The 14,014-nt window shown below is 44.7% G+C and overlaps 1 protein-coding gene across 1 annotated transcript in view; it reads left to right on the top strand.

Moving 5' to 3' along the window:
- The window catches only part of TMEFF2 (transmembrane protein with EGF like and two follistatin like domains 2), a 125,445-nt gene extending 113,238 nt beyond the window's left edge, over positions 1-12,207 (top strand). Inside the window, exons 8-11 of the mRNA XM_054277500.1 lie at positions 3,990-4,113; positions 5,615-5,773; positions 10,466-10,552; positions 10,955-12,207. Coding sequence (XP_054133475.1) covers positions 3,990-4,113; positions 5,615-5,773; positions 10,466-10,552; positions 10,955-11,051 — 467 coding nt within the window. The 3' untranslated portion in view covers positions 11,052-12,207. The remainder of the gene's footprint in view (positions 1-3,989; positions 4,114-5,614; positions 5,774-10,465; positions 10,553-10,954) is intronic.
- The last annotated feature ends 1,807 nt before the right edge of the window (positions 12,208-14,014 follow it).

Here is a 14,014-nt window from a genome sequence, read left to right as displayed (position 1 = left end):
TTGTCAGCAGCACCAGTGCACATGTTTGGTTGTGGAACATAAGGTCCATGCTAGCTCAGATGGGAGCTGGGGACCATTGAGGGCTGCCCAGAGAAGAGTCTGGCTGCCTTGTTTTCTCCACTTGCAGAGTCACATCCTACCACCAGGCAGGCTGCTCCAGCTTTTGAATTTCAGCTTTCACTGAAATAGTTACCTGAGAATCTGAGTGGTGTACATTCAATTTCCAAAGATTGAAGGAAAGCCATATAGCTAAATCAGAAATTAAAATTAAAATGATACAAAATATATTGGAAATCATTCTTTTGCGCCTTCTTGATGAAAGACAGGAACAGGCACAGATATTAAGGAATTTAGACAAGATAGCTTTAAATAATTTATTGAACATTTTAGAAGACAATCCATCAGGGAAAGTAAGATCACTGAGTGGGTGGTCAGCCACGCTGCGTATCTTTTTAGGATCCAGTTTATCCCAGAGAAATAGCTCATCATCTCAGCATCTCCCTGCCATCCAGAGGGGCTGGAGAGCAAGGGTTCAGCTGGGACACTTCTCCAGTGAGAGATGATAAGCTGTTTGAAGCTACACAAAGTAGCATCTGGCCTCCATGCACTTAAAAATAACATGTTTTGACTAGTGTGTCTTTTTTGATAGGCTATCATGTCATGTGCTGGCACTAACAAGGGATGGGAACAATATGAAATGTCATGTTAGGCTAAAGATGAAAAAAAAATGCTGCAGAAATGCAAAAGATGTTGGCTTCATCAGAGTGACTTTTTCCATCACAAAAGTGCTTCAAGAAAAAGATTCTTGAGTACAATTGATCTGGAGGGGGAGGATGTATTTCTTTTTTGAAATAAAAAGGACAAGCATTTTGAGAGATGTGGCAGGAATTTCTTTTGTCCAGACATAGGAGAGAGTGATCCAGTCAGTCCAATCTTTAGTTTTTGCAGCTGGCTTCTGCCTCAAATCCTGTCCATCACAAAAAGGTACAAGTCTGTCCTTCTGGCACAAATAAAACTTGCCCACGTTGTTGCCAATAACAATGCAGCAAATGTAGTGTGTGAAGAGGAGCTACTGAATTTAACTTTACTGAAACCTGAGTAGCTTTGAAATTGGTCTGTGTTACTGCTTTATGCATACAGATCTGCTGTGCTTGGAAAAAAAAGTGGGTTTGTGTTTAGCTTAGCTCTTTGTAGGTGTGAGGTTGGGGTGGTAGAGGGGCTCCTTATTGTAGTGATACTGTACAAATTGCATCCAATACTGAATTTAAAAATAATCCAAAGTTTTTTGGCTGGAAGTCTTAATTTCTTTAATTTAGGTTTAATTTTTTTAAATATGTACAGTTCTTGTTTGCTTCATAACCTCAGCATTGTTTTTATTTATATCCTGTCTTTTTAGAATCAGTTTATAGTTCTTGTTCATGGTGATGTAAACCCTGTGATGCATTCATAAGAATTAGTATCTCATCAACAGCTGGATTGCTGAAAAGTGCTCAGGTCCTCCCAGAAATGGGAGCAGTCCATTTTAACATGAAGGGACTTTTAGAGCATGCCTGGGTGTTTGGGTCTCTACACTGGCTCCAAAAAGATGGATTTTGTAGTGAGAAAAATAACCTGTTTTGAGGCAGGAAAACAGGTTCAGTCTGAACGAAATGATGTTTTTATTGTGGTCTGTATTTCAAGTAAACTAAAAATGTGGTTTTCCCTCTCTCTGCCTTTATATAAATCCCTGACTCTGTTGGAGGAGTCATCAGTCAAAATGAGATATAGATAATTTGTGTCTAAGTTTTGTGGGCTCTTCTGAGACAGGTGACAAGTGTTTCTGTATGAAGTGTTTACCCTATGAAGTGTTTATCCTACAAATGCTAGCAAAGCTTGAGCCATCTCATTTTAGATTCAGTAAAGCATTTCCCATCACAACATTATGTTTAGAGGTGTAATTACAAGTTCTGCATGATCCTGGATTTACTTTAAAGTGTGCTAAAGACCTTGTTAAAGAAAACAACATGTGGATTTCTGCCCACATGATTGCCAGCCCTACAGCCTACACACAGTGAGGGCATCTGCACGTCCACATAGGTCCTGGTCCCCCTTTCAAGTCCCAGGTGAGCCTTCCTGAAAGTTAAAATTTCCTCCCATCTTGGAGTGAGCTTTTAAAAACAAAAATTAAACCAAAGTATTTCATACCATTTTAATCACACTGCTGGCTGATCTGAGAGAGGAGGGATTCTTGCACTGAGTGGGAGTGCACAGACACGGCAGAGGTACCTCAATACCTGAGAAGGAACAATCAGAGATACACACAAATATGCATGTGCACACAGAGCCGTCTCCTGTTCTTCAGAGAGGAAACAAACTTCCTCTGGTAATGGAGGATTTGAAGGAAATGGCATTATGTTTTCCACCATGGAAAATAAAAGTGTATTAATAAGGATCCCATACTTCTTGCTGCAGTTTCCTGGACAGAAATAAATTTGAATGTGGGCCACAGCAGAGGTCAAGCATGCCCAAAATCCATCAGGCACGGTGCATAAGTGATCACTACATGGGTAAGGAGTCCCACAGGTCCTGAGCACATTGAGATCTCTGTGTGTGCCATGGGCAAGTCCCTTGATAGCTGACACATCACACACATTTATTCTGTCTGGGGGGATTTCCAGGACAGAATCAGGCTTGTGTTCAGCATATGTGCATTTGAAGAGATGCACTTATGGTCCAGAGTGCAGAGATCCTGAAAATCCTAAGGATGAGAGAGAAGCTAATGCTGTCAGCAGGGACACAGAGGTTGCCTGTCACTCTCATTTGCTGGGAGCTGCTCCTTGCCTGTTTCCACATAAGGACAATATAACAAACTTTATTAGTGCAAGTGGTTAGAGACTCTTACAACTCTCCTTGGACAGCAGCGACAGAAAAGAAATTCATTATGAAAATCTGGATCTTGGATCTGCTGCACACACTTTTCCCAGAGGTGGGATAATACCTAAGCATGCCTGCTGCTGGCATGACTGGCTTGGAGGCAGAACACAAATTGCAATTGTTTTATAACACTCAGGGACTTCCTTTGGAAGATAAAAATGCTTCAACTTATTTGCGTGCAAGCTACATTTCCTCAGACATCCATCTTGAGATTTATTCTTCTGTTTTTAATTAATCATGGCTAGAAGACACTATCACAGAAAAAGGAATGTTAGCATTGGTTAAATGGAAGAATTTGGCAAAGTTACCCAGATTAATTAATACCTTGGTGGCCCACAAAATTCATGTGAGTTCATGGTGGCAACACTCTGTTTCAGCCTGTGAAGTTGAGCACATACTTGCTTCAAAACTAAATGAAGCCTTCATTTTCCTGGCTGCATGAAGGGATTTCCCAGGATTTGCAGTCTCAGTGACTCTTTAACTGCTGCAGAAGTAGGCTCAGACTATCAGAGTAGTTTAAAGTGCTGGATGATGTGGGATGTGGAGGAGGCCACTGGGCTTTGGGGCGTGGGTGTGCAGTACCCTGATAAACTTCAGCTCCAGACTCCTGCTCTGCTTCAGCCATAAAATTGTCTTTCTGTATATGTTCTGTTGAATTAAGAAATGTACAATGTGTATTACATGCAAATGTCCAGAGTCTCTCTCCTAACCTTGTTTCTGTTTGAGAAAACAGTCTATAAAATAAAACAGAAATAATCAGGTATTTTTCATGTTCTATTCTGTCATCAGATTTTGAATAGTCACGTTATTTTCTCAGGTGTCTCGTTTGCTGTAACTTGACAGGAATTATAAAAGACTGAGAAAACCCTTGCAAATCTCACCAACCTGTTTGAAGGGGCAAAATCAGCCAACCTGTTTGAAGGGGCAAACCCTTGCTCTTGCTTTGTGTGAACAACATCTTTCACATCTTGCTCTCTTTTTTTTTCTTTTCCTTCCTCTCATATGTTGAGTTCTTTCCATCACTTCACCTTATCCTACATGGTCAGGTTAACTTTCTCCTTCACCTGTGTTCACAGAGAATGCAAATAAACTGGAAGAAAGTGCAAGAGGGATCTACATCCCTTGTCCAGAGCATTACAACGGCTTCTGCATGCATGGCAAGTGTGAGCACTCCACAAACATGCTGGAACCGTCCTGCAGGTAACCCTTCTCCTACCAGCAAGGGAAGGCTACACACATGGAAATACTGACTTACAGAAACACTTAATCTGGATCAGCTATGGAAAATAATGGCAACCATAGCCCTTTGTGCTACAAAATCCATCAGACTTAAATTATTCAACGAAGTCCCAAAAGTGTATTGAGTTATGAACAATGTTAATTGACTGTAAAGCCATCTAGTAACCTTCAGTTATATTTAGATGTGGTTTTAACATCCCTTCACAGAGCACTCAGACCTCACTAGGTGCCCTCCTGAGCCTGAGGGAGAGGGGTGCCACCACTGTGTGTCCGTGCTGGGGCAGGAGTGGAGCTCATGGGGCAGCTGGCTTCAGCAGGAGGTGATTTTGGAGGAGGTTTGGGCAGGGAGGAGGAATATAGTGAAAGCACTGTGGTGCTCCTGCAGTGAATGCCTCCCTGCACAGGGGCAGATATTGCTTCTCAAGTGCACCCAGCGGCCAGGTGGCTGGAAAAGGACTGTTACACATGAAGCACCATTTTCCTGGGACACTGGAATGGGAGCACAAAGATACACACCAGACTCTCCCTGGGGCAGAACCTCAAACCAGCTTCTCCCAGCTCACACAAACAGCCAGGACACATTTTGCTCTTTGCAGCTTCTGCGTTTTAGGCGCTCCATTCAGCTGAAAAATGTCATTTCCTCAAGGTGCTGGCAGCTGTGGGAATGCAGGGGAGGAAAAGCAAGGAAGCACAAGGCTTAACCCATCAGGGTTAGTGCTCCACTAACACACCTGAGAGGAGCCCAAGCCATCTGTCTCAGTTCCTGACAGTTGCTGCTGCCATTGACCTGGATTTTCACATCTTGCTTGGGCAATTAAGGGGAAACAGGGCAAGAGCTAGAACTGTAAAAGCAAAATCACCGAGCAGAGTGGAGATGTCAGGCTGCAGGAGGGGAACTGGTGAGCAGTGCAGCAGGCAGCAATGGGGTGGATGGCTGCAGCATCAATAAAGGGTTTTTTTATAGCAACCAGACGAAATGTAAATGATGTATCTACTTTCAGGAACATCTAATCACATTTCATATGGAGCCTGGATGATTGCTTATCACCTCCTTAGGGGTAATCTGCATAAGGAACCACAGCTCGATGGCTTTTCACCCTCCCCCATCTCCCCAAAGAAAAGGAGAAATCTAAAGTATGTTGTGCAAGGAACTAAATGGGTTCTCATCACAACGTGCAAGTAGTTCCACTTGAAGCCAGTTATGTCTTGGTCCCCTGGGCCCCTCCTGACACTCTCACAGTGTTGTTCACTCTCACAGACCTAGGTGGCACTGAGGACCACAAGTCTTCCCTCTGAGAGGTTGAGCACTCACTGATACTCTCTGTGGGAGTCCATTCTGAAAAAAAAAAAACCCAACACATAAGCTTATGCTTCAGCCACTAATTTTTTTTTCCACATACCATTTTTCCAGTATTCTTTGAAAGCAGCAGGTATAATGAGGAACAAATATGTTTTATTTCAGATGCGATGCCGGCTATACTGGACAACACTGTGAAAAAAAGGACTACAGCGTTTTATATGTGGTTCCAGGTCCAGTACGATTTCAGTATGTCTTAATAGCAGCTGTGATTGGAACCATCCAGATTGCTATCATCTGTGTTGTAGTCCTTTGTATTACAAGGTCAGTATCTCTGGTATTTTACAGTAGAAAGAGAAAATACTTTTGTTTTTCCTGCAATGTGCGCTGATTATACCGATTTCTGCAGTGACACTACTGATAACAAATGCTATTTAATTCACCAACAAACAGAAGATATCATCTGGTCCAGCCAGCAAGTGCTCCTTCATTATTATGACTGATTTTTTACTTCCATCTTAATCAAAGTTAGGTAGCAACGGTGCCTACAGCAAGTGAAGTTCTCTATTTTGTATTCAGATGCTTGGACAAATATTGTTCATACAAACAGGGGAAATATAAATACAGCAGCTGGATCAACACTTAATAAAACTAATCATATCTCCATCTGGTTTCCTTAAGGGCCCATTCCCTTAGTCCTAATCAGGCAAAGCATACAGACTTTTAAGCCTGTTTGCAGCCCCACTGATTAAATGATTTCATTACGCTTGAGTGCATGTTCAAAGGCACTGCACATGTTTTAGGGTCTTCCATATATGATGTACTCAGGGTTTTTTCTTTAGTGAGGAGCAGAGGGTTGTGTGAATGGAAAAAGCCCCAGGGTAGTTCAGAATGAGAGGGGTAAAAGCAATCCTTCCCCTCCACGTGCTGCTCTACTCCCCCACTTGACTGTGTTACTGTCTCTGGGAGGGCTTGGGGTTCTGAAGGTCAAACATCTACAGGCTTCTCTTGGAAATCACAAGGTTAAAGTAATTCAGCTAGCAGCACTGATAAATACCTCTTTTAAAAATTATTTTCTTTTTAAAATTAAAAAAAAATGTCAGGTATCATACCTCCATATATAATAAAATCTCTATTTCAGTCCCCATGTTGCACTACCTGGCTGGAAGACAAGTGTAGAGCATTTATTCCAAGAAAAGAATAAAAAAAATTCATAAATCCTTCTCTGGCCTAAAGGCACAAAACAAAACCTTTTTTAGCCAGAGTTCATCACCTGAATGGCAACTACCAAATGAGGCAGTAGATTACAGGAGGTGGTATTCACAGAGGTAATTCAAACAACCAAAAATACAGCATGTAGTGAGAGAAAGAAAGTAGTGTATTAACTGATAATGGAATAAATGTGTATTGTTTTGTCAAGTGAGTCTAGTTTTGTCACCTTGATGCAGTGAGCAAAGTACTTCATATTGAAGAATGAAGACGGAGCTCTGAGTGATCTGGTACTGTAATGCAAATTATCTGTCACACTGTTTTCATACAGAGACAGTACCTTTCCCCCCACACTTTGTAACCAAGTCAATTTATGATCTTTTGACTCTTTTCTGTAATGCATGTAATTACTGCAGAGCATGCTCCATCCCAGCATAATGATTTGAGATACATTTGCAGAAGTGTGCTCTTAAGTGGCCTAAGAGAAATGCACGTGACAAGAGAGCGTTGTGGCAGCATATGCATGAGCAATTGAGTTTTTGAAGTTCTCTGCTTTGGAGGACCTGACTGTACTGGTTTGAACTCCACACCCTGAATTCTTGAAAGTACTGAAACCACCTTGCCAGGCTCCTGGGAGAAAGAAAGGAAACTTCACTCAGAGGGCATTGCAGCCAAATTCTTTGCTGCTCATTTCAGTGCAACTTCAGCTAATTAATTAACAAGCAAGTTTGGTGCACTGCATCCATGTGAGCCTCTCAAAACTACCACTGTAATCTTCCAGCTATCATTACTGGTGTTGCTCTTAAAATTTTACCTGTACAGTGGTGCAAATCTCTGGGGGTGTCCTCCATTGCTGGAAGGCTCTCAGCAAGTCCTGGCTATTTTTGGGGCTATTGTTGCACAGACACTTTAATCTGAATAAACAGGATGCTGACAGCTGAGGTTTGCCCCTGCCCCTTCCTCTGCTTCCTGGGCACTTGGCCCTCCAAGTTGGCATCATTACCATTTCTGTAGCCACACAACCAGCAGAGTCAGAGGATGGACTCAGCTGAAAATGCAACCACAGAAGTGATGATGACTGGGGTTTAAGTGATTTGGTGCTTGGCTACTCATCACTAGTGCCAGCAATGGGAATAAGTTTCTGAGGTGGAAGAGTAGGGAACCAAAGGCCAAGAGGCACAGCAAGGCACAGTCTGCCCAAGGACTTTTAACTTAGAGATAAAGCAAAAAAAAGAAGCAGTGATTAAAGTGAAGGAGAATGGCAAATAATATAGGTATGGCCTAGTGTCATAATGATTCTCAGCAGTTTTCTTTACAGCTTTGCATTTTTAGTGCTTCCCTAATGTTTAGTCACAGCAGCTTATTTATGTGAAGAAATAACTTGATTAAAAATGAATGCATAACGTGTTTTACCTGCTATGAATCACATTGTGAGTAACTTGAGCTCGGGAGCAAAGCTTCAGTGGAGGGAGGGAGGGCAGCCTGTGCTCCAGTACTTGGTTTACATCGATGGAACTGCTGTGCTCATAAATGAATGTACCCCCCACACAGTGCACTACAAAGGACTTCTGATTAAAGAGTTAAGAACCAAGGAAAACCTATCACTCGCTTTTAGCAGGTGATTAAGTCTCAAAAGATGGTTAAACACCAGTGTTCCCCTTAAGAACCCCTGCTACACTTCAGACACCACCCACCTGTAAATGCTGTAGCATTGTGTGTAAGCAGCCTCGGGCCTTCCCAAGCTCCCAGCCATGGGTAATGCACAATTGAAACATGGGCATTTTTGGTTCAAAAAAGCTTTTTCATCATCTTAATTGGAGTAATCTCTACATTTGAATTGATTTCTCTCGAGCTTGAAGCAACGATGTAGATACTGTCAGTGTTGGTTTGGGGAAAGTGCCCGTGAGATGTTCATCTCCTTGCTTCTAGCTGGAAGAGTTGGTATCCACCATGCACAGCTGCATCCCCTGGGATTGCTGACCATCCTCATCATCCCCCAGCCACCTGGCCATTCCACATTTCATAGAAAATCAGTCTGGTTGTGCTCCCCGTGGCCTGGTTCCCTAACCCTATATGAAATGGCAAAGTGCTGGGGCAAAGAAGGGCTGTAAATCCAGATGCTGGGGGCTCAGGGAGGAGCCCTGGGTGTTGGTGGGGCTGTCTCAGCCCGTGGAAGTGTCCCTGGCCATGTCCTGCAGAGCCCCAGGAGGCCTGGCTGTGCGGGCCGGGCAGGAGGGGCTGCGCAGGGACAGTGGCCAGGGGATGCACAGGGAACAGCCCTGTGCTTGCCAACAGCAGCTCCCTGCCTCACTCCCAGAGGCTGATGGCCTTTCCAGGGAGCTCACAGTGAATAATGAGTTTGTCATGAGATCCCAGACCGGCTGAAGTCTGCCTCAGTTCCGTAATGAAAGCTCTGCCCTGGCCCCCGAGAGCGCAGGAGAGGCAGCCTGGTTTTTCCTGGAGCAATGAAAGCAGCCTATTTCACTGCTTCCCAGGAAGGAACCAGGCAAAATATAGCCCACAGCCATACAGCTTCTCATGAGGGGGTGGTCCTGGTGGCTTAAAAGTGAAGCAAGTCAGGACAGTCTGACCCATATTTTGCTAGACACTTACATAATTGTATTCCAGCATTTTTAAAAATGTTTCCTAAATTCTTATGCTCCTGTTTAACCTTTCAGTTGACATCACAGAACTATAAGATCATTCCCATTCAACGGGGGGGGGGGGAAAAATGACCTTTTTTATTTTATTTCACAATGTTGTGCTCTTAGTTATTGACACAGAGGTGCAGGCAAGTGCTTTAAGCTCTCACTGCACTGAGGTGTTCTCTCCCAAGTGCATAACCCATAGGATTTCACCTACTGCTGCTGAAAGCCTCCTGTAACAGAAGAACAAGTCAGCCCCATACAAAGAGAATTTTTTTCCATGCCAGTGTCATCTGGAGTCTTGTGGGGCCTCTTCTCCTGGCACTCCAAGAGTGTTTCAGTCTCTGTTGTGCAGCTGCCCACAGTTTTTACCATAACCACCTTTGGCTTTCAGCTGATTAGAACATCCTGTGGCCTCCACCTGGGATTAAACTTCTCCATGCTTCCTGCCTGAGGGTGCCTTTCCATGAGAGGAAACCAGAAACACACCATTAGCTTTCCATTAGGGAGAAATGTAGCATCCCCACAGCAGGTGAAAGGTTGAAAGGTGCCCTTGCTGAGGAACACTGGAGCTCCTGAGACACGAGGGGTTTGCCCCTGCAGCTGTCCAAAGTAATTTCAGACTTGGAGCTTTCCAGCACAAGTGCTTTCCACAGCAAGCCAAGCAGCCGTGGCACGGTGCAGGCACCTATAAGTGCAGTGGCTGTTGGCTCATGGCTGAGCATGGAGCATTGCCAGGGACACCCAGGGGAGCTGCTTGGAAAGGCAGCCCCTGCAGACACTGTGTAAGCACTTCACAGACCTGGGACGCTGGCCAGGTGAGCATGGGACCATCCTTGCCATGGATCTTCCATCTGCACTTCGCCCAAAATAAACCCATTATTTAAAGCTGAACAACGCACTGTGCTTGGGATCATTGCAATGCAGCAGGAGTGTCCAGGGTTCAGGAATCCAAACATCTCCCTTTCCATAATTTTGTTCACAGTATGTGTTTGGGGGTTGTGGTGGGGGTTTTTTGTGGCAGCTGGTTTCATTTCACTGAGGAGGAAGCACATTGAGGGCTGGAGGATGCCCCTCTCGCCCTCGCGTCCCTGCTGCCCCCGCCACCTCTGGAGCAGATGTGTTGCTAAGAGCTGTGTATTCTCACAACTCTCTTTTCCAGGAAATGTCCCAGGAGCAACAGAATCCACAGACAGAAGCAAAACACAGGGCACTACAGTTCAGACAACACAACAAGAGCATCGACAAGGTTAATTTAAAGAGCGCATGTTTCCACAATGGCAAAACTAACTGCAGAGAGCTTGGACTACAAAATACAGTATTATAGACAAAAGATTAAGACAAGATCTACACATGTTGCCTTGCATTTGTGGTAATCTACACCAATGAGAACATGTACTACAGCTATATTTGATTATGTATGGATATATTTGAAATAGTATACATTGTCTTGATGTTTTTCTGTAATGTAAATAAACTATTTATATCACACAATATAGTTTTTTCTTTTTCATGTATTTGTTATATATAATAAATACTCAGTGATGAGAAAAAAATTGCCTTTCTTAAATTTGCTGTATCTCATAGCTGTGTATAGTCTTGGGATGTTGTGTATGGACACTAACAAGTCTCTTTTTTTTTCTTTTTCCAGTTCTAGTGGCAATTTTGAGTCTACTGAACTCAGTAGTAGGGTTTTGAGTTGGTCCAAGATCAGCGACAATTATGGATGTGGGAAAGGTGAAGAATAATTTAACCTACATTGAGGAGGGATAAAATATTTCAGATCCGGAGTCAACTACATTTCATCAGCCTTCTTCTCCCATGCCATCTATCTTTACTCTCCCATAGCTTAGGAAGTCTTTGCCTTCTAAATTAAATCGTAACCGAAGGGGAAATGGAAATTCTCGGTAACCGCAATGAGAGTGTCGGGGGTAACGTTTCCATTTGGGATGGAATTAGGTGTCTGTCAAGGTGAACCCTACAAGAACACTTGGCAGAATCTCCAGCTCTGGTCACTGGAGTGAGTGAAAATTGCTTCTCACTCTTGATTGAAAATTATTAGGTTAAAAAAGTTAATAACATAATAACAGCTGAAATGCCAGTCCCATTTGCACCTCGTGAACATGCTGATATAATTTATTTTTTCAAAGAGAAGGTGAAAAACACTCAGAAAATACCTTATGAATAACTTTATGGGTGACCCCACTCCATTAAATGTAATGAACCCAAATGTTGGCTATACCTCAGGAAAATAAGGGCATGTGTTTTGTCACATCCACATGATGGACAAGATGCAAAGTTATTTCTGTGATAGCTGAAACTCTCCAAAGCACATCCTTTCCAGGAGGTAATTCTGCTCTAGTTTGTGCTGTGAATTTTGAATACAGCAGAGTGAGACTGCAGGGCAGAGTGGGGTAACATCACTGCTGCTGGATAAGATCCTCTGCACTGAGTGCCTGAGCTGAGTAGCAGGACTGAGCTAAAGAGCCTTGTAAGAGCAGTTACTGTGCTGCTCCTCTCCACAGAGACTTTGCCCAGGCAGAATGTGCCCAAGACAAGAGTTAGGAGTATTTCTCAGTGCCATCACCACGTCAGAGTCAGACCTGGGCTTACCAGGGATGATGTCTCATGAGTGTGTTTCCATTTCCTGCTTCAGCATCCATCTGGTCACTCACAGCAGCCACCCACAAGCCCAGCAGTGACAGCCCACCCAGCCTGGCCGTCACACACGGGTGCAGCAGTACTGCTCCTCTAACATGACTTTGGTCTTCCCCTCCCTACCCCAGCCTGCTTTAAAGTGAATCCATTGCATGATGTTCACACGGTCTCAGTTTTTGTCTTGTTCTGGGTTTCTTGGCTTTTTAAAGGTAATAAAAGGTGATTGGCAAGAGATGCCTCCAGACACCTGGTCTGTGCTGATTGATGGGAGTGGGAGTGGTGCTTGCACAGGCAGAGGGGCAGAGGATGGCACAGGGCAGCTCTCTGGCACTGGGGTGCTGGCCCTGCAGGGACCTCCTGTTCCCTGGAACTGTAGGCTGGGCCAAGGCAGAAGGAGAGGGGGCCATGCAGCCACTCCCTGCTCCTCAGCCCTCACCCCAGCTCTCCAATATTGGATCCTTGTTTTCAGATTGGAAGAGTGATAGGGTGGGGCAGGAGTGCACAGCAGAGGCTGAGAGCAGATGTGACCTGGCTGGCTGCACCACAGGGACGTTTCCAGGCTCAAACCCACTGCAGGATACTCCTCCTCTCTGTCCCGGTCCTTGCAGGTTTTGTGTCCCACACTCAGCTCAGCCAGGGTGGTCTGACAAGGGGCACAGGCCAGGCACAGCAGCTCTGCACTGCACAGGTTTGGTGGCACAAGACCCCCTCTAGGGAGACTCTGCAAGCTCTGTAACTCATGCCCAAGTGGCATTACACTGTCCCTCCTCAGACCCCTCCATTGCTGAGCCTGACAGAGCCATGGCAGCGAGCTCCTCTGCAGGAGGAGCACTTCAGCAGCAGCTTGAGGATCAGGCTGAAACAGGCAAACGCAGCCCTACCCTGCTGACACCCTCCCTTTGTGCTTCCTAAGCAAAGAGTTGGAGTCTAACAAGCATCAAAACCACGTATTTTGAGCCCATTCCAAATGTCAGTGTCAGTCCCCACACTGGGAATATCAGGTCTGGATTGTTTATTTCAATTGCTTACATTAAATACAAAAATCCAACATTAGCACATACACATTGCCATGGAGCTAAATCAATAAACCTCATTTAAAAAGGCAAAGTTTGGCCTGGACAAAAATAGCACAGCATCACTTAGGAGTGAAAACAGGAGTCCGACACACTGTCTCCAAACTTCCCAACATAATGAGCCTGCCTTTCACGGAGCAGTGGCACATTTAATCCCCAAACAGCATTTGCCAGGTGTCATTAGCTGCATCCCCAACTGCAGGGCTGTCACAAAGCCTCACACCTCCCCAGCAAGGCCAGTGTTCAAATACCTGATGCAGACAGGAGGGCAGAGAGGAGAAAGGGATTTTCTTTTTAACACACAGGGCAGGTCCCACCTCTTTTGGTCTTTCAAACTTAACCGTCAGAACGCTGGCATGGGCACACAGTCTGACAATAACAGTGCCTTGGGGTTGTACGTACAGGAATGGAGATTTCTACTAAAGAGATTTGCAGAAACTACAAAACACAGCAAATTTGGAGATGTGGACTTTTCCTTTTCTGAAGGGTTTGGAAAATGTGTGTTTGTTAGACCCCCATGCTGGCCAGAACTCGAGACGTGGCAATGTCTGTGCAGTTGAACAGAGGATGCAGGGAGGTGGGCTGGGCACATGGGCAAAGCCATGGCTGCGAGGATTGTGCCATGCACCCAGGCAGAGCCCAGCTCCTCTACCTGGAGTCACACACAGGGGTGAAAATGAGGTGCTGCTTCTCCTCTCCTCAGTGCGCGCTTCAGCAGCCCTGGGCACAGAGCAAGGTGCCTGTGATGCCCATGGAGACAGACTCAGTGCTTGGGGAGGGCAGTAATTCATCTGTCTGGGCTGTTTCACAGGCTTTCTCTGCATGGCACAATGACAACTGCAAGTAACCTCAACTACCAGCATTCATCTACTTTAAAAACCACACTAAATGACCAAATGTGCAAAAACACTGAAAATACCAGTATTCCACACTCAGTGTGATGGCTTTGGAGCAGCTCACATGGCCCAACAGCCTACAAT

Source organism: Melozone crissalis, unplaced genomic scaffold, assembly GCF_028551555.1.
Source record: "Melozone crissalis strain CALT ecotype California unplaced genomic scaffold, PUWL_Pcris_2 ptg000023l_1, whole genome shotgun sequence".
In the NCBI taxonomy this organism is placed as follows: Eukaryota; Metazoa; Chordata; class Aves; order Passeriformes; family Passerellidae; genus Melozone; species Melozone crissalis.
This window is presented reverse-complemented; position numbering and strand designations above follow the sequence as displayed.